The sequence below is a fragment of the Chaetura pelagica genome, unplaced genomic scaffold, assembly GCF_000747805.2.
Source record: "Chaetura pelagica isolate M959 unplaced genomic scaffold, ChaPel_1.0 scaffold338, whole genome shotgun sequence".
NCBI lineage: Eukaryota > Metazoa > Chordata > Aves > Apodiformes > Apodidae > Chaetura > Chaetura pelagica.
Window position 1 is genome coordinate 1683262 of NW_009954114.1, and position 24197 is coordinate 1707458.

Genomic DNA, 24197 nt, shown 5'->3' on the forward strand with positions numbered 1-24197 from the left:
GCTGCCCTGGCAGCCCCAGTTCCATCCGACCTCCTCCCCGAGAAGGGCTTTCTGGTGGCGGTGGGGTGACTGGGGGGTGACTGGGTGTAGGGCAAGGCCAAGCATTTCTTTCTTTCTGATCTTGATGACAAAGCTGGGGACAAGCTCGAAAGCAGAGTGGAGGAAAATATCACATCTTGAAAATACACCACTATAAACAATATAGAAAGGATAAGGTGTATAAAGGAGTTAACTGCCAGGGTATTTAAATTTTCTATTATTTCATTATTATCATCATCACCACCATCATCATCATCATCATGACTACTACTATATTCTTAAACATTCTATCACATACTAATATTTTGCTCATTCTCAAATACTTTACCTACATGTTAATATTTCTGCTCCATGATCAGAAGTGCCGGGGTTAATCATTATTTCAAATGATCAGAGAGAAATTTGGGGGGCTCTGTCTAAGTTCTTTGTAATTTTATTTGCCAGCATGTTTCTAGTTGGTGTTTTTGGGTTTTTTTTTTGTTTTGTTTTGTTTTTTTGATATTATGGTAGTACTGGAATGTTACCTTAACATCACTCTTGTAACTTGCTAACAAATGTTGTTTCGGATTTCTATTGCTTTTCTTGATCACCTCCTCCAGATCATACAATTTCATTAATAAGATGTCTAGGACCACAGAGAAATAGTACCAGAGCTACTAGTTCCTCCATTGCATGGTATAACAGGCTTTTGACAACAGCAGCAATAAGCACCAGCAATACTATATTTAGCGGAATTGCAGAGATCATTGCAAGTTTTACTGGAAAGTCAAGTACCTACATATTAAGACTTTTTATTATTATTTTTTTTTACCAACCAGAGAGTGTGTGTGGGCATAACATGGGGGAGAACTTCCTGGGATTGCTAAGGAACTTGCTTTTAATTTTAAAATTCCATGTTTATTATCTGTGAATACATGAGATTAGCACACTAGTTTGTTATTTTCAGTGGCTGTTCTGGCCAAATGGTTGTAATTCTTTTGTGCTACTTAGTTTCCTCCTGTTTCTCTGTGGAATTACAGGAAGCATGTTCATAGTTTCTTCTGTTATGTAAGGCTGTTTCCTTTGTCAAAGGGCTTGATCCAGTGCCCACTGGAATTCACATAGCCAATAATGAATGCAAAGACTAATGGTTGTTTCAATTTATTTATTCATTTATTCATTTTGGTGAATGGGAAATTTAAATACAGTAGAAATCTCAGTCCAGAACAGCTTGCTCATATTCATGTTTTTTCGGCTAAACACCATTTGAGTGCATCAGGTTTTGTGTGATCACCTCCAAGGAGTGGGTGTGTGGGACCTCCTGCAACCTCAGCCTCTCTATAGCTACAGAGAGACGTAGATTGCCAGAAAAACTTGAAGTCAATGCTTAGCATTTACAATGCCAACAGCCAGCACAACTGAGCAAAGGTTTAGCATCATTTTTTCCTCAGATTGGTCCCCACTGAGATGAGCTAGAAGGTCTCTTCTTACATAACTGTTTCTCAAAGGCAGGTCCATCTTTTTCTATCCAAAGATCTCCACTGTATAATGTGGCAGGACTGACTCTGGACCAGAAATTCAGCTGCTGCTTGCTAATGTTTTGTCTTCTCTGGTGCTGAAAGCTGGGCTAGCTCCTTAGGATATACTGATGTGATCCATATCTCTAACGACAGATATCTCATATCTGATGGCGTTGAATGAATTGCAGCATGTACTGTAAATAAATGCCTGGAAAGCATTTAATCGGCAGGTGAATGGCTGCAGGCTATACAAATATAACATATGAATAAAATTTGTCACTACATATCAATGTAAGGCCTAAGTTTTAGCGACTGCTCTGATTTGAAAAATGCTTTAAAGAGATGTTAAACTTTAGGTAAGTCTTTACAGATGTTTGACCAATAACATTCTTAATATGTTTAACAATGAGCATATTCCTAAGTGCTTTCCTGGATTCTACCATAAGCTCTCACCGCACCACAACACTGTCCTGTGGTTGAGTATTCAGGTATTTCATTTTTATTATTAAAAAAAAATGTCTGAACGTTTAGATACCATGAACAAACAGGTTGAAAACTTACTAAATTATTACAAAGAAAATAACAGAATGAAAGTATCACTCCTCTTTGATTTTTTAATTTTTTTTTTTTTTTTTCCGTGATACAAAATAGGCTATTGAAAAAAACCCTTTCCTTTACTGAGCTTATGTTTTACCTATTAGAAGCGACACAACCAAGAGAATTCAATTGCCAAAAATACAGGTCTTTCACTCTGAGGTCACTAGTGGGCGCTGCTTTAATAATGTAAGTCAGAAGGGGAAAGGGTTTTATTTTGAAGGTTTAAACACAGGTACACCTGCGATAGTAGAAGCCCTTAAGAAAAGCTAGATGTGTCCCATGTATAAACTCTCAGTCACGTATATAGTGGAAAATCATCTCGTTGAGAGCTGGTATTCATAGTTAATTTTTGATCAAAATTTAATTAATACTGTTCAATGCTAGGGCTCTTTATATTTATTTTGGTTTGTACAGACAGTAACCATAGATGGACTTGCATTTGAGGTTGAAATAAATAATTTTCAGGATTGTAGGATGTTTCCTGTAATATTACAGATGCTTATTTTCCACTTGGTTAAATCTCAACATGAAGTAACTGAATCTCTGCCCTAAAGGAACAGCTGAGAATTTCTCCTGACAGAGACTGGCACAAAGTTTTTACTAACAGAAAAAGTAAAGGTTATAGGAACCTGTAGAGTGGTTCCTCAGATCTGTGTCATCAGTCATCTGGGTAGCCCTAGAATTTTTGTCTAGGATGAGACTGAGCAAAGGACTGATAGGCAGAATTATCTCCCTGCCTCACTACTTCTGCAGTTGCTCTGAGTATACAGCTAGTGCATCAGAAGACTGAGACCATGGTGGCTGTCATCTATTGTTAAAGCATGAAACTTCAGGATTAATTTATAGTTAGATCCATAGCTGAAATAAGCTATAAACCTTGATACAACAGTAATTAAATGCCTGATTTCATTTTGCTTATGTTGCAGTAAATTAGGAATAACTCCCTTGATGCTAAAGAAATTGAACACTGTGAAAAGTAGATTTGACCCTAAGTGCTCTGCATGTTGATTTGCTTGTCCATCAATGAAAACAAATAAATGCAGATAAATTATTAATTGAGAAACAATTCTCATTACTTTATACATGTATTCAGGAGTTCACTATCTTTGATTCTGCTGAATCTTCTGTTCTCAGTCTGAAGGTTACAGCCTCTCCAACTCCTTTTAAGGTTAACCATTCAAGCAGGAGTTATATTTAAGCTTATGAGATTTTGCTTGATTTTATTTTAGTGCTCATCCTGCTTGTAATAATAAGCTTCCTGTTGTAGGAAAGAATGATAATAAAAATGTGGAGTGACTTGTATGTGACTCCCTTGGGAAAGAAGCACAGTAAAATTGCATATTTCAACAGTTCCCTTAGCCATCCTCACTTCAGGAAGATGTTTTCCAGGAAATGCAATTGGTGTGCTTAGTCTATCAGGTCTGTGCTCAGACATTGTGGCCTAAAATGGGATGTGTTCACATGCCATGACCAGCTATATCCAGCAGAAGGATGACTGGCAATAAGCACAAATTGAAATATAGGAAATACTATTAAAACAAAAATAAGAACCCTTTTAACAGTGATTATGGTCAAACACTGGAACAGGTTTCTCAGAGAGATTGTGAAGTCTCCTTCTTCAGAGATATTAAAGACCTGACTGGACATGAAGCAGAGTGGATTGACAAAACAAATTCCTGAGGTGCCTCCCCACCTCAACCATTCTGTGATTTTTAGGTTCATAAGAGCAAGAGTAAGCCCACTGAACCAGATCTTTATCCACTGAAATTTAGGAGGCTCACTTAGCCATGTCAATAAAAGTTCTAATTTGTTTCACTGCATCATGAAAGCCCAAAGAAAGTACTGACTTCAGATGCTTTGGACGTTAGTCCTAAACCTAATACTATAAAATGTAAGCTGTTTTCTTAGTGTAATTAGTAACAGCTTTGTAACTCCCAAGTAAGTTGGCTTTCAGTTTAGTACAGTGTAGCATGTGAAGAAATTTCAGTGATTCTGGAGCAACTGCACCCTGCCTCTGGCCCCATCTTTTCCTTTAGATGCTATGGAGTGGGAGAATTTGATTGCTTTCAGAACTTGCTTTTGGGCCACAGGAACCCACCAGCCATGACATCTGCTATTGTTTTGGAATAAAAAATATAAAGGAGACCTTCAGCTTGACTTCATTCTTTACCCTGTAATTTTATACTGATAGATACAACTGTAGACAGAGAAGAGCAAACAGCTGTTTTTTTGAATGAAGAAAATTGAAATGGCCTTGCTGCCCTCTCTTTCTCTTATATTGTGCATGCAAATTGCTTAATCCATAGATATAAGACCAAGAACAGCATTACTAAACTTGTCCAGAATCCTGGTTGTTGTGTGTTATAGAATGAAAATGGTCGAAAGAAACAGGATAATTTTTTTTGTGTCACAAACTCACCTCAATCCTCTGAACTCTCTCTTTTTGTACATACGCAGCTGCACCGGCAGCTATGTTATAAAAAGGCATCTAATTGTATATCCAGTTACAGTCTGAGGCAAAGCTGGCATTTATCTAGATATAGTCGAGCTCTGTACTTGTAGCCTTAATTTGAGAAGCTCAGAAAAATAAGCATCCATGTTTTTAAAAAGTAAAGCACTATTTCTTTTCAAGTATCAATGCATTAGTAGACAATTAAAGATTTATTTTATTTTTTTTAAGTGACAATACATTAAATTAGTCAGAGATATAGGAATTTAATATCTATGATACTGTACAAAGATATCCTCTGATTTTCATCCATTAAACTGTGTGCAAATTATACAGTACCATCTTCAGAGTCATGGAACAAACAATTGGAAGACATAAGCAGTAGTGATATTCTGTAATTAGAGACTAATTAACCTGAACTGAACTGCTGTTATTCCTCAGTGGCAAAGGGTTGCAGTATTGATAAACTAACTCTCCACAGACTAGAAAAAATAACTTATTGAAGTGTTCTACTGTTGTCTGAACCATATTTCATTATTAAAACTTTCTATTACTAGAGATTAATATTACATGAACCTATTAATATTGTGATTAATGTTACAAAACAGTTTCTATTCAATATTTCCTCCTCTTAAAGACATGGATTTCACTTGTGAATATTCACTAAAACTATTGCATTATTTCCTCTGTGTAAATAGTTTATAATTTATAGATGTCTAGGTAAAATAATAATAATTAAGGAAGACTAAATTCAAGCAGAAAAGTGTTTCTAGGTTTAAACATTTCTTCTTCAGAATCGGGAAGATTTTCACTGAATGACCTAACTGAGGAGGGTAAATTTAAGATTAAAATACTGCTAAATTTTGAATCTGCAAGAAACAGAGACATATATCCTATGGCAAGGGTTTCTTTCACTTTGTAGCATCTGAGCACTATTACTAATTGTTAATGAATTAGAAATGACTGGTGGGTCTGAAATATGGTGGAGCTTTCTGTGTTCCTTTTCATTACATCAAAAGATTTATGTCAGAGATCAGCCTCTGTCCCAGAAGTGTGCTGGTTTTTACTGTTTTTTTTCAGTAATGAAACTGGACATTTGGTTCACTAACCAGCTCAGCATCTTCCTAGAAGAGTGTGCTCAACTTTCTGTACTATCAGTTGGCAGGTGTACTGCAATGCATGATACTTTTATGTGCTCAGGGATCAAGACCTGCACAAACTACTGTTTTAAGTACTATTTAAAACCAGAAGCAGCCTGTTGCAAATCCACTGCTTTGTACAGACCATCTTCAATATACAAATTCTTTGCTAATTCTATTTTTTTCCATTATTTTTTTTTCAACCCTCATCAACATTAAAGCTTAATGCAGATTGAATTGCAGACTATCAGAAAACATAGCAGATCAAACATTTTAGTCAGTAAAGCATCTCTATAGTCTCTATGTTGATTTTCTAGCAGCAAAGTCTGTATAGTTGTCCACAGTACCAGGATTTGTCTAATTGCTTATTGCGAATGGTTGACTTAAGGATATAAAAAGATTAATAGAATTTCACTGCCCTGCTGTTTTAGAATTGTTTCTCCTCTGCTGAAGTATTAATTGCCTGAAACAAATTCAAAGATAAATAAAAAAATAAGTTTTTGTGATCCTAACTTATTTTCAAAGTTAATTTGTTTGATGTTGTGGTTTACAAAGAAAAACACAGATTTACAGATTTGAAGAACCAGGTTCTGCATTCCTTAGAATATTTCAGGAACAGTTCTGTTTGTCAACAGCCATTTCCTGGTGCTGTAACTGATAACATAATACTGCCCTAGATACATTAAAGTGACATGTGCATTTGTGATGTAGGAAGTGTCTGAAAGACACACATTTGACAAGGCAACATCTTTCTTCTTTGGAATTAAATACTTCTCTTTCTTTTGTCCTTTTGAAAACATTTCCTGAAAGAGTTTTTAAACAGGAGTGTCAAAGAAAAAACACAGATCTATATCAGGAGAAGTAAAGGCTTACGACTGTGAAGCACTGAGGTACAACAAGGTTTTCCAGCCCGAAAAGTGACAGAAGCAAGTGTCTATACAGAGACAATGTATTACAGCCATTGACAGTGCTAGGAATAGGTGCAATTTTAAAACAGATTACAAAGCTGACTGTATGATAGATTTTAAAGGTTTTTATCTTTATTTATTTTTGAAGGTGATGAGGATTATGATCACATGTGCATCTCTGCATAGCTGTCCACTTGGAGATGATGGTGACTCTTTAGAGAACATACGTAAAGCCCTGGTTAACCATCAGCACAGTGCTCCTTTCATCCTAAAAGTTCGATAACTGCTTTTCACCAGCTTTCCAGTTTTGTTTCATCATGTTGTCTCTACCAGCCTAAACCATTTCCTAAAATGGTCCTTCTGCTCGTCCTTGCATTCCTGTTATTGAAGGAAGATGTCCATGGGAACTTTGGGCTATTGGTTTCTGCACAGGCCAATGAAAGAAGAGTGGTTGCACACATGCCTGGTGATATTATCATTGGAGCTCTATTCTCTGTCCACCATCAACCAACTGTTGATAAGGTTCATGAGAGGAAATGTGGAGAGGTAAGAGAGCAGTATGGCATTCAAAGAGTAGAGGCAATGCTACACACCCTTGACAGAATTAATTTGGACCCCACACTGTTGCCAAATATAACACTTGGATGTGAAATAAGGGACTCTTGCTGGCATTCTGCTGTGGCCCTGGAGCAGAGCATTGAGTTTATAAGGGACTCTCTAATTTCATCAGAAGAAGAGGAAGGGATGGTGCGATGTGTGGATGGATCTTCATCGTCTTTCCGCTCCAAGAAACCCATTGTTGGTGTCATTGGACCCGGCTCTAGCTCAGTTGCTATCCAGGTCCAGAACTTGTTGCAGCTTTTCAATATACCTCAGATTGCTTATTCTGCCACAAGCATGGACCTAAGTGACAAAACTCTGTTCAAGTATTTTATGAGAGTTGTGCCATCTGATGCACAGCAAGCACGGGCTATGGTGGACATTGTCAAGCGCTATAACTGGACCTATGTTTCTGCTGTACATACTGAAGGTAAGAGGTTGTTTTTTACCCATACAAAATGCTTTTGAACTACTTCAATGTGGTCCAATAGATAGATGATGGTAGTTTTATGTTGTTTTTTTTTTTTGCCAGGCAGTTGTCAACAGTCTAAATTTGCTTAATACCTATTTCATATTCCCTATGGGGTTACAGTAACATCATGTTGATAATGGCTGAAAATTAAGTTTGTACTGCAGGATTGTGTGTGCTTTAGGGTCACTTGTTACTAAAAAGTGCTTACTCTGAAGTCTCCTCAGTGACTTTAATTTGATTTAGTTAACATTTATTTATTTGTTTTATCTCTCAATGAGTGTATTTATGTAGAATAATAGTTTTAACTATATTAGTATCAATGGGTAATGAGAACGAGTCTGGTTTTCCCAGTGCCAGGGAGCACTAAATCATCATTTGAAACTGTAGCTGAGTCAGAACATGTTCCTGTCTAATGTCTGAGGCACGGAGGCATGAATACTAGAAAACATGTAGTTCTGGATAATACTGAATGCAAGTTGTCCCAACTCCTGGAGAATTTCTGTCCTTTTTATTATATTCCATGAAGTGTCACAGTCACTTCCTACTTTGCATCTGGCCTTTGGTTTTGGGATTCAACAAGGAAAGTGTCCTCAAATTTTCTTCACAAGCTTATGCTCCATCAGGCATCCAGAAAATCAGAACTGTGTGCTAAATTGCTTTCTTGGTTTTATTAATTTGAGCTAGAACTTAAGCTTTTTACCAAGTGTTCAGAAGAGCATATGATTAAAGGGAATTTCTATGGAAAAGTTTACCTGATTTCATTATTCCTTGTATTGCCAGAGTTGAGTGGGTTCATCTTGCTATAAGTATCTAGATTTTAATTCTGCCTTAAGAGTAGGTTTCTCTAGTCCCTGTTAATGACAGCATCATTTAATGAGCTTTCTGGAATTAGGTTCTGTGATGAATTTTAGGATCTCACTGGGTCATCTCTGTTCAGAGACCAACTTGGAATGGAAGGCTCAGAATTTGATACAAGAACGAAAAATGTTATTAAGAGATTGAGTAGTGGCGACAGCATTTCTGAACAGCAGCAGATGCTGCTGGCTTTATTACAACCAATAGAAAGCAGATTGTCCTTCCCACACACTGAGTATGCTTCTCTGGCAGCCTTCACACTATTCAAAGCCCTTTTTGGGGGGGATGCTGGTCCAGTGCTAGTATGTAGAGATCGTCATCCACCTACATAAACGCAGAGAGCTCTACCGTACTTAAAAAAATAAAAAATAAAAATTACATGCAGATTGTTGCATTCATGTTTCCATCAAGATAACAAAAGCTGGTAAAAAACTGTTGCCTCTTTTGTATGGGGATGCATGAATATATTAACAGTTCAATATAATGGCTTGTAAATCACCCTACATCGCATCATGTAGTGGAGATACTCTGTGCCAGCTGATGCCTTTGGCATGGTTTGCTGTGAAGCCTTCACTACACCAATACATATGAATAATATCAATGTCAAAAAATAATGTCACTGATGGAGCACATTAGCATAAGATTTTATATCCTGACTACTTTTGGTGACACGTTTAAATTTTGCTATGAAAAACTTTTACACCTCTGCTTACTGAGAAGCAATGCTTATATATTCAGTGTGGGAACTGTCAAGCTTATATAAAGGTCTGATTCTGCAGAGTGAGGTTACTTATTTCTGCCACTTCCTGTGGACACTCTGTTTGGAGCAGATGGTAACATACGGCATGTTGATCTTATGGCAGAGGAACTTTGCACTGTGCATTGGAAAGACAGGAATAGGGACACAAGGGTTGAAGTTGGGGGTACCTTCTATGGGCAAAACAAGAGTAGAAAATGACAGAGCAGCTGGGCATGAAGAAGGAAAAAAGATGAATGATGTATCAAGTACAACATATGCCTACTTCTGCTGGTGTTAAAATGGAAAAAAAATATGTTGTATATTGTTAATACCTGAGGATTCATGTCATTCATGTGACACGTTTTCAGCAACATAACTCTGGACATCAGTGAATGAACAATAAACTTGGATTCTGGGAATCTTATGATTCAATCATCTATTTGCATGGTCTGGACATGATGATAAATATGCTTTCCAGTTCAATAACATCACACAACTGTTTTCTAACAATAGAACAGATGGTATTTATAATGGGATAGAGAAATACAAGGCAGTCAAGGTATTTCTTTGAAATGTGACAATGTCTGATTTCTGGACACTTTCTAAAGATTATGGAAGATGATGTCCCTTCCAGGAGCAGAAAGATTTTTTTTTAAACTCCAGAAAACCTTCCTCTAGATAAGTGATACAGGAATTGAATACAAAAGCATAAGAGGTTTTTCTATATTATTTTTATTTTAATAATAATTTTCTTGTCAGTACAACACCTGTTTACTTGTAAACATTCTGAATATCATAGAATCATAGAATCATAGAATCATAGGGGTTGGAAGGGACCTTGAAAGATCATCTAGTCCACCCCCCCTGCCAGAGCAGGGTCACCTAGAGTACATCACATGGAATGCATCCAGGTGGGTTTTGAATGTCTCCAGTGAAGGAGACTCCACAACCTCCCTGGGCAGCCTGTTCCAGTGCTCTGTCATTCTCACAGTAAAAAATTTTGTTCGGATATTCACCTTGAACTTCCTATGCTCCAATTTACACCCATTACCCCTTGTCCTATCACTGGTCATCACTGAGAAAAGCCTAACTCCGTCCCCCTGACACTCACCCCTTACATATTTGTAAACATTGATGAGGTCGCCCCTCAGTCTCCTCTTCTCCAAGCTAAAGAGACCCAGCTCCCTCAGCCTTTCCTCATAAGGCAGATGTTCCATTCCTTTCATCATCTTTGTGGCTCTGCCCTGGACTCTTTCAAGCAGTTCCCTGTCCTTCTGGAACTGAGGGGCCCAGAACTGGACACAATACTCCAGATACGGCCTCACCAATGCAGAATAGAGGGGGAGGAGAACCTCTCTTGACCGACTAACCACACCCTTTCTAATGCACCCCAGGATGCCATTGGCCTTCTTGACCTCAAGGGCACATTACTGGCTCATGGACATCCTCCTGTCTACCAGGACCCCCAGGTCTCTTTCACCATATAATCCTGTACTCAATGTCCTGCATTCATAGATGTCATTTCAAAAAAGGGGAAAGAAAAAATATTAAATCCCACTCCTTGCAATTTTTATTGACTTAGAATCTTGTCCACCCATTGATAGAGGGTCTTCTCTCAGTGCCTCTATTAATTCTGGCCATCTGTGGTCATTATCTTTAACTAATAATCTTCTTGCTGTTACCAGATTGTTCTGAAATATGATTTTTTGGTTTCTGGGAAGGATTTCCAAGAGAAGGAAGGGTTGGTCCTCTCTTGTAATGCCAAACTGGGAGAAGAGAAGAGACAGGAAAAGCATGATTGTTTCATCGCTTTGGTAGTTCCATCAGTATATGGAGTTACTGGTTTCTTTTTGTTCTCATATAAGAAAAACCTGGGATAAGTCAGTGGATTCATAATAAAAAGCTTCTTTTTGGGTCTTTCCTTCTTTAGTGGATTAATATTTTGGGAATCTGATCTGAAGTTTTATTATTAAATCCTTATTGAGGATTTCCAGATTTAAAATATGCAAAAATTTTGAGGGGTTCTCATAAGCTTTGCTCCTTTTAATATTATGGTTTAATCTGGATGATGCTTCCAGGTGCACAAGTAACCAGTAAGAGTAATTTTTCCCTAAGAATTTGGAAGGTAGCAAGCACTATTGTCAGTGGAGTTCTTGTAATTTTAAGGAGGAAGTTTCTGCGATCCTATTAGTAGGAAATATGAGTAACAAATGCAGGCTATTTCTCATAAAGCAACAGTCATCTCCACTTAGTGTAGTGTATTTCACATATGCCAATCAGAAATCTTTGCAAGTCTTAGACAGTCATAGGCTGTAACTCGCCTTGTTCAGCTCTGGCAGGAGTGACAGGTGCCACTGGTGTCATTATCTTCCCCCACTCTGCAACTCTGCCTTGTATTTCATGATTTGTGGAGCTCTACTCTGAATCAGTCTGGCTTTAAAATAAAGCTTTTTCACCTACCCTCAGATCACTTTTTTAAAAAACCTCATTAGTTCTGGAATCCAGGCCTCACCATGACCCCACAAACAGACATATTTACACTGTGTGTCAGGGAGGCAAGAGGAAATGGGCAAAGAGGGAAAATGTGATGGGAAACTCCTTGTACTGAGGACTTCAAGCTTAAAACAAGTGCCTTCAACTTTATGGATTGCTGCAACCATCACACAGGTTGTGCTGGAGACCATTTTATTTGACATTTGCATACTGGTCTCATTCTTTCAGCTGGCCTTGTGGATATTTTATTTCCACCACTGTGGTAAGAACAGAGCTTAAACAAACTTTCCTTAAACTTAAACAAATTTTCACTTCTTAAATCAACTCTGCAAACAGACAGGTCAATAATGCAGTCAGGAACTCTGTCTGTCTCTCAGGCAAAGCAGGGCAACAGAGAAAGCCCTCTGGTTTAGTCCCTCAATTTCTCAAAGAAATTTAGAGATCTTTTTTAGCTTATGTAACAGTTGTCCACCCCCAGGGGAACTAATGCATGGACAAGGGAGTAGACAGGAAAATTTGTGTCTGTATCTGGGTTTTGGGTGGTGATGACTGGCATGCAGATGGGCTATGCAACTCAAGCATCTTTGGAGTTTTGTCTCAGCCTTTTCTTGTTTAACCACTCAGCACCAAAACTAATAAATATGGCCGTGGAAACCAGGGAGAGGTTGGGTGTCTGCCCCAAGAGACAAAAAAACCTGTCTGTTCACTTGATTTCCCATATGAAAGCATCCTCTAGTCTTTCTGAAAGACCAGAGAAAAATATATGCAATTTCCTCTTCTATCTTTGGGGTCTGAAGGCCTCATTTAAAGCCTACTTGAACTCAACACTCCCCCATTGACTGGAATGACATTTGGATCAGGCTTTCCTCATCAGAAACAAGGTCAATCACTGAGTCTGTGCTTAAAATTTGCCTGGAGGCAAATGAATGAATCATTTGAAAGGCAATTTTTATTGCCATTGGAAACCATTTATTTTGCCTTTCTGAATGGACTGAAGAGTTGATGTATGCTGGAAAAACAGAACAGCACAGGGGTATAACTGAAACACAATAGGCCAAATTTATTTGGGATGGCAAGGGATAAGTTTCATTCCATTATGTAAAAGCTGTGATTTACTCTTGAACACAGCATTAACAAAAGAGCTACTTTGTTAACATTTTCCTTAGACTCTGCAGGTAAACATTGGATCTAACTCATCCTCAAATTCTTCTTCTGTTCACTATCATTTTTCTTCAATTAAATATATTGTAAGTGTATATAAACAAGTGGTTCATGTCTATTTTCTTAGGATGTACCCAGGCAAGCATAAGAAAAGCAGAAATTACTCTTTTTTTTCCCCTATAGATAAAGGTTATTCCACACATTTCCTTTTGCATTTGTTGAAATGTGTCTGGTTACGAGACTATTTTTGCCTACATCCTTTGCTACCAAGTAAAGAGCAAAATGAATGTTAGTCATAGTCTGTAAGAACAGGATGAAGACATGAATGAATGCAACAAATTGACCTTTAACCTACTGCTTTGAACAAATGGTACTTACATGACATTGTGAAGATTTTCTTTCAGACTCCAGATTTTTCCACTTTAGATCCCAAACCAGAAATATTATTTGATTTTCACCAAATAACATTACTTAAAATTAGATTCATTTTATTTTAAGCATAGATGAGATATTTAATGCTGTAAATGCAGAAAAAGACCTCAAACAAACAAACAAAAAACAAAAAGCAAACACATAGAAATAAGGTACCAAAAAAAGGTTATTACTAGACCACGACAATATTTTTCATTTCACAGAAAATTAATTTCTAAAAATCTGTTTCTGAAAGCTGGAGAAGGTCCTGTCAAAAGACTGGAGAATGTTCTGTTTCAATAATGCTTAATTTTTGCCCTTGGGCCAAAATGGAGTTTCTAAAACGCACTTGGAGTTCTTATTCTTGAAATTATATATTTAAAAAAAAATAAAAATTGAGGGTTTAAAACCATTTCAAACACAAATTTTTATATGAGGATGATCACATCTTGATATACTCTCAATCATGTTAATTTTGTAACAAAAAAATTAAAAAAAAATCTCTCATATGAAAGAAAATATGGGAAATGGAAAACCCAGTTCCTTTTCTTTCCTCTTGAGGTATTTCCTATTTTTTATTGAGTGTTGACATCTATAACAATTTTTTTCCCAATTTCAAATATTTATCCTAACATCACAGTTGTGTAAAGTGATCAAATCCTAACAATCAGCTGGGAATACCGAGATAAAGAAGTGGAAGTACCATTAAGGTAATATCTACTTTGTTCTATAGTGACTGGCTAACTGGACAGCACTTTAACACTGCTGGCACATTGGTCAGCCCAGGCTTACCCACTGTGAGGTGTCCTGACTGACAGAAGAATACAAAACAAGGAGTGTCCTCTGGAGCACAGTGAGGATGAAGATTGTTTGTGGAAACATCCTGAGATAGCAAAGGAAAGATGAGCAAGGAGGTATATAGTTCTAAAAAAAAAAAAACAACAACAAAAGAAACAACAAAAACCCCAACACCTTGAAAGGAATGATATAGATAGCGTAAACTTATCTAAAACCAGGACATTTGAATCTTCAAAATGTCACTTCATTTCTTTTGTTTAGGGGCACTTTTCCCCTCAGTTAGACTCTAGCTACTCAATGAAAGTTCCAATGTCATGAAACTTCCCTCCTTGAGAAGAGACAGTGGGAGGCCAGCATCCCCCAGCTTCATCTGAAATTTGTCTTTTGCCTTTGGGCTGGAAATGGCATTACTCTTATCATTATCCCCAGGGTGCACCTCTTCACTCAGGGAGGGATCCATCAAGTTGATGAGATTTGGAAATCTTCCAGGAAACAAGGTTTCACTGTGCAGTGTCTGATAGATCAGATCAGTTCTATGAAAGCTGGTCCTTTTAGTATATGTTATCAGAGAATCATAGATAGTGACAGTGGTTCATTTTCCTGTATTTCTTATTGATATTTGTACTTGAGATGAAAAAAATACATATTACAGATCTTGCTGCAAAAAATATATTCCATACAATCAGAAAAAAAATTCCTGAAGTATTTTTTACCCCAAGACAAAATTAAAAGCTGGAATAATATTTTGTTAGTGAATCAAAGTTATGATGAAATGAAGACAGTCAAAAGAAACTGTTTGTCTTGTGGTCATATTAAAATAGTTGATAAAAGGTAACTTTACAAGTCAAACAGAAACTTCATTCAAAAAGACAACATTTAAAATAATTTTGCACAGATATTTATGTTCTTTCATAGTTTTGATAAAAGATGTTTTCCTCAGGGAAGAACAGAAAGATTCTCCCCCCTGCCATTTTATTTGGCATGTCTTCTTTACTACTAGTTTTTTATAAGAATTAACCATTTTTTGATACATTTCATTAATCCAATAATTAAATGGGTGCTGATAAAACGGGTCCCATTATTCATTATTTGTGAGGGTTTGTAGTATTTTGTCATCTGTTGAATTACTTTTATGTCTTATTTTTGAACACATAGATTATTTTTTCCATACACATTAGCAAAGGGGGAGGATTCTAACCTGTTCTTGAGGGTGTTCCCTGGCTTGCTGTGATCTCAGATTTGTGCTGGACAGCCAGCAGAGATGCATCCTAACAGTAAGTGTCTGAAACTATATTTAGGCATGGAAAAGGAGCAAAAGCAGGAAGTTTGGAAAGGGATCTTATAACTTCTGTTAATGGAAGAGGAGCAGTGAGGTTCATCTCCTTTCTCATTTCCATGCTGTCTTGGCAGCTCAGAAAAGAATTTTATTTTAGATTTCAAAAAAAGTCCAGGGGGGGAAATTATTTAAATATGCTGGTGCTGTTCATTTGTTTTTATGAGTAGAACAGAACTTAAGTTTGCATTTGACTGGAAAGTAGTCCCTATTTTTTTCTTTCATCTTTACCATACAAAAATAGAGGATTGAAATCCTCTTCACAGCAACAGAAGCTTTCAAAAGGATTAGGATATGTGCCCAAAATTATACTATGAGAGGGTGTATATTATCTTGGCAATATAAGCTTCTCATATGTCTTCAGTCATGGTTATACATATATAGGGTTTATTTGTTTTTTTCCTTCCAGCAGTGCTGTGGGATATGAAGTTACCTTGCTCATTTTCATGCATATGAAAAAAGACAGGCAATTTGTCTGACCTAAGGGAAATTATGAGACTAGCTGAAATTTAAGGGATCTAAGAAATGCTGAAGTTGCATCAGATGGTCTCTTTCTCTGACTTGCATCTGTCCCTTGATAACCCATTGGATTTTGACACTCAACTTTATTTTTTGGCACCTCCATGACTACTGGAAAAAAAAAAAAAAAGGATATGTAGATGCTCTATGTCTTATTGGATATAAGACTGAAGGTTTTGTTCACTCAGACAAGATTTCTACAGAGGAATTTTAGCTATTACTGTTTTTTATCCAAAATCCAAAGGAAGCATCTGGTACAGAACACATTTTGGGTTCTCAGTCTTATGGATTTTGAACATCAGTGAGGCTTTTGTAATGACTGGGACAAGCTAGGAATGTAGTTTCTTCTGGTAAGCTACATAAGATCCAACCAAGGACTGTAAGCTCTGTAGTTATAACAAGTTCCTGCTATAGAGTTTTATTGAAAAAGCAAAGGCACTTGTGGAATTACCCATTTCTCTTTTCCTTCACCATTCCTTATTTGGTTGCTTCTTCAATTGTGCAACTTTCCGGTCCCTCCGTCTCTCTCCAGCCTCGCCCGACTCAACCAGAACTGTATGAATCATCTAATCTAACATAGTCCTTTTCTTTCCCTGTTCCCAGGCTCATTTTATTGTAGCTTTATGTATTATTCATGTGTGTTCAACCAACAGTTTATGTAGACAGATTCTGCCATGTGAGCTGTTTGCAGGCTGTTCAGGGCTAGACAATGCAGTGGGACAAGTGATGTAAATGGTGCTGACCCAGAAGGGAAGGTGGTGAGAAGCTTCTCAGCCACACGTGTTTGCTTATGACCATGTCAGGCTAATGTCAAAGCCTTTCCATCCACACAGGGTATCACGTGTGTCACAGCAAGTCATGCTATGGGAGGGAAGGCTATTGCATCCTCAACTCTGTGCTGAGGATTCACCTCTGCTGTTTTGTTAGCTTAGAACACAATCATTCTGGTTAAGAAAGACCTTTAAGATCATCAAGTCTAACCATGACCTAACTCTACCATCCATTAACTAACTCCACCCTACCTGGACTACCCATGTGGCCCTGAGGAAACTGGAGAGAACATGCCAGTGTCTTATGATAGAGAGACTGGTTCAGATACAACCAGGTTGCGTCAGACAGACCATTGTATTATTGTGCTCAAGTTGATCAGTCCATTGGGAAGTATAGGACGGGACATGCCACTGTGGAGCTGAGGATCTCAGCTAGTGGTTCAGCACAACCAGCTAGATTAGAAGGTGTACCTGAAGCCCATTCTGTAGCCTGCTGTGGACATGTCTCCTGCCATCTGCAATGGGGCCTTCTTAATGATTTTATAACAGTTTGGCATTTTGTAGGCTGAGAATTGGCACACATGGATATCTTTGAAGCATTTGTTCCAAACACCCACATTTCAAATGTGTGATGAAAGTGCTGTGAGGACCAATACTTTGGAGAGTAAGGGGTACTCAGACACTACTGGTATTGTAGGGCAGAGAAACTCATGGACATGTAGTGGGTGTATCCATTCTGTTACAGCCTACGCATGGGTATTTCTGCCCTTCCAGAAAGTCCTCTGAAACATTATTGAGAAAAATTACCTTGATTGATATAGCATCCCTGAGAAGGCAGAAAGACAGAAGACATCACTGTAAGCCTGGAAAACTGAAAGCAAGAAGGCTGATTCCTATTTCTCTTTTACACACAAGCTTTTAACTGATTTTGTTTTTTTCTAGTCTTGAACAGTTGGTAGAGTGGGTGTTACATCCAACACCTCCGTGTGACAAATCTCAGCCTACAAAATACTGACATGTTACATTTCATTAACCATATGGGACTTAATTATGCTGCCAGCTAAAACGCAGGTGCAATCCCATAGGATCCATTTGTTATATGTGCATGGGCCCTATAGAACCCTGAAATACTGATAGGTGAAAAAAATATTGTCAAGGTCTTCCCAGAAAGAAGCATTTCAGCATTTTGCAGTCATGTCCATAAAGAAAACTGGCCCAAAGTAGCCAGAGTCCTTAAAACAGTGGAGTGTTGCCATCTTCTGTCTACAGACTATTTGGAATAAAGCAGCTTGGCTTTGGCAGCACGCTCCCTGGTCTGTCTGTCTCACTGGGATGTCATTTCAAAGACTTGGGTGCTATATAATGCCAGCAGCAATTTCATCATGGATTATTTTATCAGGTGAGCTGTGGAGGGATGGGAGTGAATTCTGTGCAGATTGGATATAAATGCCAAGAGGACTCATAGCAAGAGGGAAGGAAGCAGAGTATCAAAGGTCAAGGTGAAGAAGAAAGATAAGTACAGGATTGAGAGAAACAAAGTGAAAAAATAGCAACGGTGCTTCTGTTTCAGTGTTTTGCTCATACAATTTCTAGAACTGATTGTTTAATGCACTCTAGTCCTATTCAGAATATGGCATCTACAGGCCCTGAAATGCTTCACAAATTAAATATGTTATTACTAGGGAATCTAAGGACTGAAAGCTGGCATGCTGCGCTGAAGATCAACCATAGCACCTATCTTGGTTCCCAGACCTCTGGTCTCCCTTGTACTAAGTTATCTTTCATGATTGATAGCCATAACCTCTTACTGTACAGGAGGTGCTGTGCTGGGTCCTTCCCCATTTTTTGTGTAAATTCAGTGGGGAGTATGAGGCCTGAAGTTGTTCTTCAGATGTGAGAATTCAGAGAGGTGCTCTCAAGGACTAAATATTTCTGCAGATGTAGATAAATTTCAAGGCAAAACAAACTATGGAATACAGCAATAACTCAAACCTGTGTTTGCATTTATAAGCAGTTGATTTGTCCCAAATACGTCAAGTAGAAATGACTGAATTTTGCTTTATAAAATGGCTCTTCAAATCAATCATGTTAATACCTTCTCAGAAGCTGATGGTTTCTCTTTGTCTAGATAAATGTCATTTTGATATGATCATGGTAGATGTGCTACTAGCTTTATTACATAAGAAAGAAATGAATAATTTTATAGAGGAGATTGTAAAAAAATCATAACTAGAACGGTGACAATGTTTGAAAAGGTTTGGTGTGTGCTTGTTCTGTAACTAGTGTGAAAAACTATTTTAATAGCATTTTCCTTCATTTTTTATCTGTAGAAAAGAAACATAGGAACCAGGCAGCAGTTGTTTTTTTAAAAGAAAAATGCTTTTCTAAATGGGAAGAGTGGGTGTCTGTGCATTTTTCTTTTCTGTTGGTGGAAGTTGCTATCGTCTTATCACCTACATACCAGATCTCTGGACAGCCATGGGTTAGAGTACATATACCCAATGGCTGTTTTTGCTGTCCTCTAAAAATAGTGATGGTGACATCTGCGGTAAAATTGTTTTTTTTAAAATCTGTATGGGTGTGTGAGAAGATGTTCTGAATTCAAAGATCAGCATTTTGCATGGTGTGCAAAAATCCTTGAATAATAAGTCTGATTGCTTTGGGTTTAAATATAATCTAGAAAGTATTTGGAGTGAACTAAGTAATTATATATCTCAAAGAGTTGCTCAGATAGCCTCTTTATGGGCTTTGCTTGAAATGTTTTAATCCATTCTGCTCGTTTGGTTTGATGTTTTTTTTGGTAGCGAGGAAAGGGCCCCACAGGTGGCTCAAGTAAGAAGCAGAGACTCCACTTGCTGCAAACCCAGTCAGAGAGCCATTAGAGGGACAACAGATGAGCCTCTGCCATTAACATATGAAAGAACTGAAATGAGACCTGAGCTGAGCCAGCACATAAAAAAAAAAAAAAAAAAAAAAAAAGCAGTGCTGGTGGTTGGTGAGAAAGAAGGATAAGAAGGTGCCCAAGCAGACGTTTTCCTGCAACCCATGGCGAGATGGCAGCTGTGCCCCTGCACTCGTGGAGGAACGTGGTGGAACATTCGCTGAAGGCACCAGGAGGGGTGAACTTGGCAAGTGGACTTGGATATTGTGGCCAGTGGACTTTGATTATGCAGCTCCCCAGGCCAGGGGAGTTTGTTCCCGAAGCAGCTGTGACTCTGTGGGAAGCTCAGGCTGGAGCAGCTCTGGATTCATGAAGGAGAGGTTCATGAAGGACTCTCTCCCATTGGAGGGACCCCCTGGGGAAGCAGGGAAGGACTGTAAGGAATCCTTCTTCCTGAGGAGGAAGGAGCAGCAAGAACCACCAGCCCGTGAACTGACTCTAAACCCCATCCCCATCCCCCTATGCTGTTGGGGGGAAGGAGGGAGAGAAACCGGAAACAAAGGGATTTGGGCCCAGGAAGAAGGACGGGGTGGGGTAACATATGCAAGCCAGACGGGAATGGATGTGCAGTCTTGACTAATCCTAATCCTAAAACCTGAATCCTTTTCCTTCACTGTTTTATTTGTTTTGCCCAGAGAGTGCAATGGAATTGGACCAAAAAAAATGGCAGTTTCAGCCCATCACGTGCTCTACAGGGCTCTAGTTCAACAAGGGCTCTGAACCCAGTTGCAATTTCTATTCTATACGGTTCAACTGCCTAAGAAGCAGCAAATCAAAAGGTTTCCTTTGCTGATAGTCAGTAGGCTTTTGAATGTATGTTTGACAAGTTTTTAGTATTATCTGCTAGAGCAGGAACAATGCTGATGTAGGAATTTCCTGCTTAACTTAATTACATGTTTTGTCAAAGACTTTTACTGTGTCTGGTAATAATTTTCTCCCCTGTAATACTTTTTTCTGATTGACTCTTCAGTCTTTCCTGGAGTAGAAACATCTATTTTATGGTAAGTTCTGTGAAACCAGCACCTTGGATAAAGTTGCTGTTGGAGATGACAGATAGGTAGCAAAATGCGCATTCTACCAGTTTTTGGTATGAAAAAATGGCACTTGTAATATGCTGGTAGCTCAAAATAGTTTCAGAAAATTATAAGCACCCACATGGAACTTCAGATGCTATTCCAATTCTGGTGTCAATAACTTGTATTTTTACACTTCTCACAGTAATTTTACTCTTTTTGACATAAATTAGCGTGAAGCTGTTTGGGACAAGGAGTGGAATCTCCCTGGGCATGTGTACGTTACTAAATAAAAAAGATTAAGGTCTGAGCTTAAACACTGCACTTTCTAACTACTCATTCATAGCCTGCTTCTTGTCTCTGTATAAAGCAAATCTGCTGTAATGAGGACCAGACCTAAGCAGTGGATACAAAAAAGTCTGTTACTTGTCCTTATCCTGTCCTGTGTCTGGTCTTCCATTGTGTAGAAGCCCTTGTGTAACATAAAGAGGCAGCATTCTCTTTGTAAGCTTTACAGTAGTAAATGTCATGTAATTCAGAATTTTCAGTTGCTGTACCTGAAGAGTCTTAATTTGTTTGTTCTTGAAAAGCTGGTACAATCTGATCATACCAGACCTGCCTATTTTGAATACTTCATGATTCATGTTGTCTCCAACTGTGTCTGGAAATTATTTGGGACAGTAGTATTTGTCCCAGGCAAAAATTATTCCAGGGACTATTACAGCTATTTAATACTATAGAAAATCATATTTCAGTACTAGGGAATGTTCTCTGCTTCTGCTTTAATATACTAATATAAATATAACTTTTTTTCCTGATAAATATCTTGCTTAACTGCAGGCATGTATTAAAGAAAGTCGTTAATGAATAGAAGCACAAACACACAGATTTTTACTTCACTCCAATCTTTACATAGTCTTCTTTGTTTTCCAAGCATCTTAATTTCTTTGCAGCTCTCTACAGCTTCTTGAGATACTTAATAGCTGAAAATGTATTATTATTAAATGCACTTTGTTTTATTGGAGTGAAAAATGAGACACTAAAAATGCTAGCTGTGACTTCACTCAGTTTCAATTAAATTGATGTATTTTGTATAAACACCAATGTTTATTGAAAAAGGTTTAATTTCCAAAGGTATTCAAGAAGTTAAGACAGATAATGAATTATATAAGTTCAACTACTCAGGATTAAAGAGTCAAATATAAAGAACAATAGACAGTAAAGCAAAGATAGCTTTCTTATCCAAAATTTTCATCCCAGTTAATGGTACTATTGGACTGGGATCCCCTGGGAATAAACTTTCTCATTGGGAATGAAGGCAAGAGTTCTAAAATCCCTTAGAAAATTTGTTTAGATACAGTATCATTGATAACCAAAATAGTAAAAAATTAAAAACTGTAAAAGTCAACATGAGTTAAATCCCAAAACATAAACAAAAACAATCACTAAAGTCTTCCACTGCTCTGTGCAAAGTTATGAAGAACAGATTGAATCAACATTAAATGTAATTCAGTCTTGGATCTAAGCCAAAACATGCATTTTTTTGGCACAGGATTCGTAGAAAAGATGTCTCTATTTCATTTTTCTTCAAGCTGCTAAATGAATTGTCCCACAGACTCTAACTACTCAATGGAGAGTCACTTTCAAGAGGTGATTCAACCCCCCATTTTATTTAACCTTTTCATTGGTGACTTCGGATTACTGCCTTCCTAACTCAAATACTCTAAATAATATTCAAAATTACGTGTGCTGAATAACTGTCTACATAAAGAAAGGCAAAGACAAATTGATTGGCAAGAAGGAAGATGTGGAAGCAGAAAGGACCACAACTGCAGTGGAGGGAAACCTCTTCAGTAAAATTAAAGGAAGAGTTGGATAATTTTGGTTCCAGAGGATTAAGTCTAGTTATCAGTGAAATAATAAATTTAGCAGCAAGGTCTTTTTCAGAGAGACTTCTAGATAATATTTTCAGTGTTCTTCAAAGAAAATACTGTTTTAAGGGTGTAGTGTAAAGCTGGAGAAGAGCACACGTGATGGATATGCTTTAATGTTCGTTTGTATTGGTAGAATGATCTCATTCTCCACAGACCATGTCTCTGTGCTGTTTGCTCTCAAATGAACTTTGAAGAAAAGAATATAGAAGTAAGTGTAAGATCCCAGATATTTCTATTTATTTTTTTTTTCATGGGATTATTGATTTTATTTTATTTCTTCTTCATAGAGAGAAAAATTGGTTTGGAAAAAGAAAGCATGACATTGCATAATGTTCTTTACAGAAGTCTTCAGTGGTCAACACTAGGACTAGTTTCATGTAATGCTTTTGTAACTGATGTAGGTATAATTAGTTTGATCCCTGGGAATTTCTAATGATGTAAATAAAAGAGCAAAATGTACTAGAAGAAATGGATAGTTTTGGAGAACAGGCTCAAAGAAATAGTACCAGGCATTGAAAATAATCTTTTTCTTTAGGTCTCTAATGTATATAGTCCAATCCAGGAACACAGTCATTGCAAGCTTTGTCAGTAAATGAGTAAGAAATTCTGACACCTGCAAATGTTTAAAACTCAAGTTTTTAAGTGACTTTCAGAGTTGTTCTGAAGCGCATAGTGATCTCTACCAATAAGTGTGAAACTCAGAGTGGTGAAGCTCCTGTTTTGCCTACCACAAATGCTCCTTTTTCCTTACTGCTAAATGTTAATTTCTGTGGTTCCCTGAGAGCCCACCACTTAGGAAGAGAGGGTATGGGAAAAAAGATAAACCAATAGGGTAAAGATATGAAAAAGGCAAATGGGATCTTTGAGAGGTATTTTCAGGGAAAACAGAGGAGTGTTTGTCCCACTGTACAGGATTCAGTAAATCATCTTACAATTGTTATGAATGGGTAGTTGTTGATGTCTGGGGAAGTGGGAATCAAAGTGGGGACAGCTGCAGAGAAGGGTTTTTACTGTAATCTGAAGAGCCTATCATGAAACAGGAGCCCAGAAGACTTTTCTTTGTTTAATAGAGCAAAATGAAGCCTGAATAATATTATTGTTGTCTTTAAATACAGCACATTGAATGGCAATGATGGCTGAAAGAGCTATGTTGGTAAATAAGTGTAGGTTGAGGATTTCCAGCTCTCAAGTGAATGTGTTTCTAGAATAGCAGTACAATAGACACACTTTTTGTCCAAACTACAGCTGGTTTTAGATTAAATTTAATAACTTGATGAAAGGTTGTTCTCATGTCACTGTGTCACTAGCATAATCTGGAGTCACCTAGGAAAGTGATTTATCAAGTTTACACTTACAGTGTACACATTAACTTCAGCAGTATATGTATTGTGTTTTGGAAGAGACAACTGAATTGAGGTTCATCTGAACACATATCTTCAGAGCCCTTGACAATAAAAGCAAGGAGGAGAAAATGCTTATAACATTGGCATGTTTAATCTGGACGAAGACAGTAAGACATACTGAATT

General features: G+C 37.6%; 1 protein-coding gene across 1 annotated transcript in view; it reads left to right on the forward strand.

The window, feature by feature from the left end:
- LOC104393153 (metabotropic glutamate receptor 5) overlaps positions 1 to 24197 on the forward strand; it is a 196279-nt gene that overhangs the window by 1449 nt on the left and 170633 nt on the right. Inside the window, exon 2 of the mRNA XM_010002620.1 lies at positions 6780 to 7661. Coding sequence (XP_010000922.1) covers positions 6983 to 7661 — 679 coding nt within the window. The 5' untranslated portion in view covers positions 6780 to 6982. The remainder of the gene's footprint in view (positions 1 to 6779; positions 7662 to 24197) is intronic.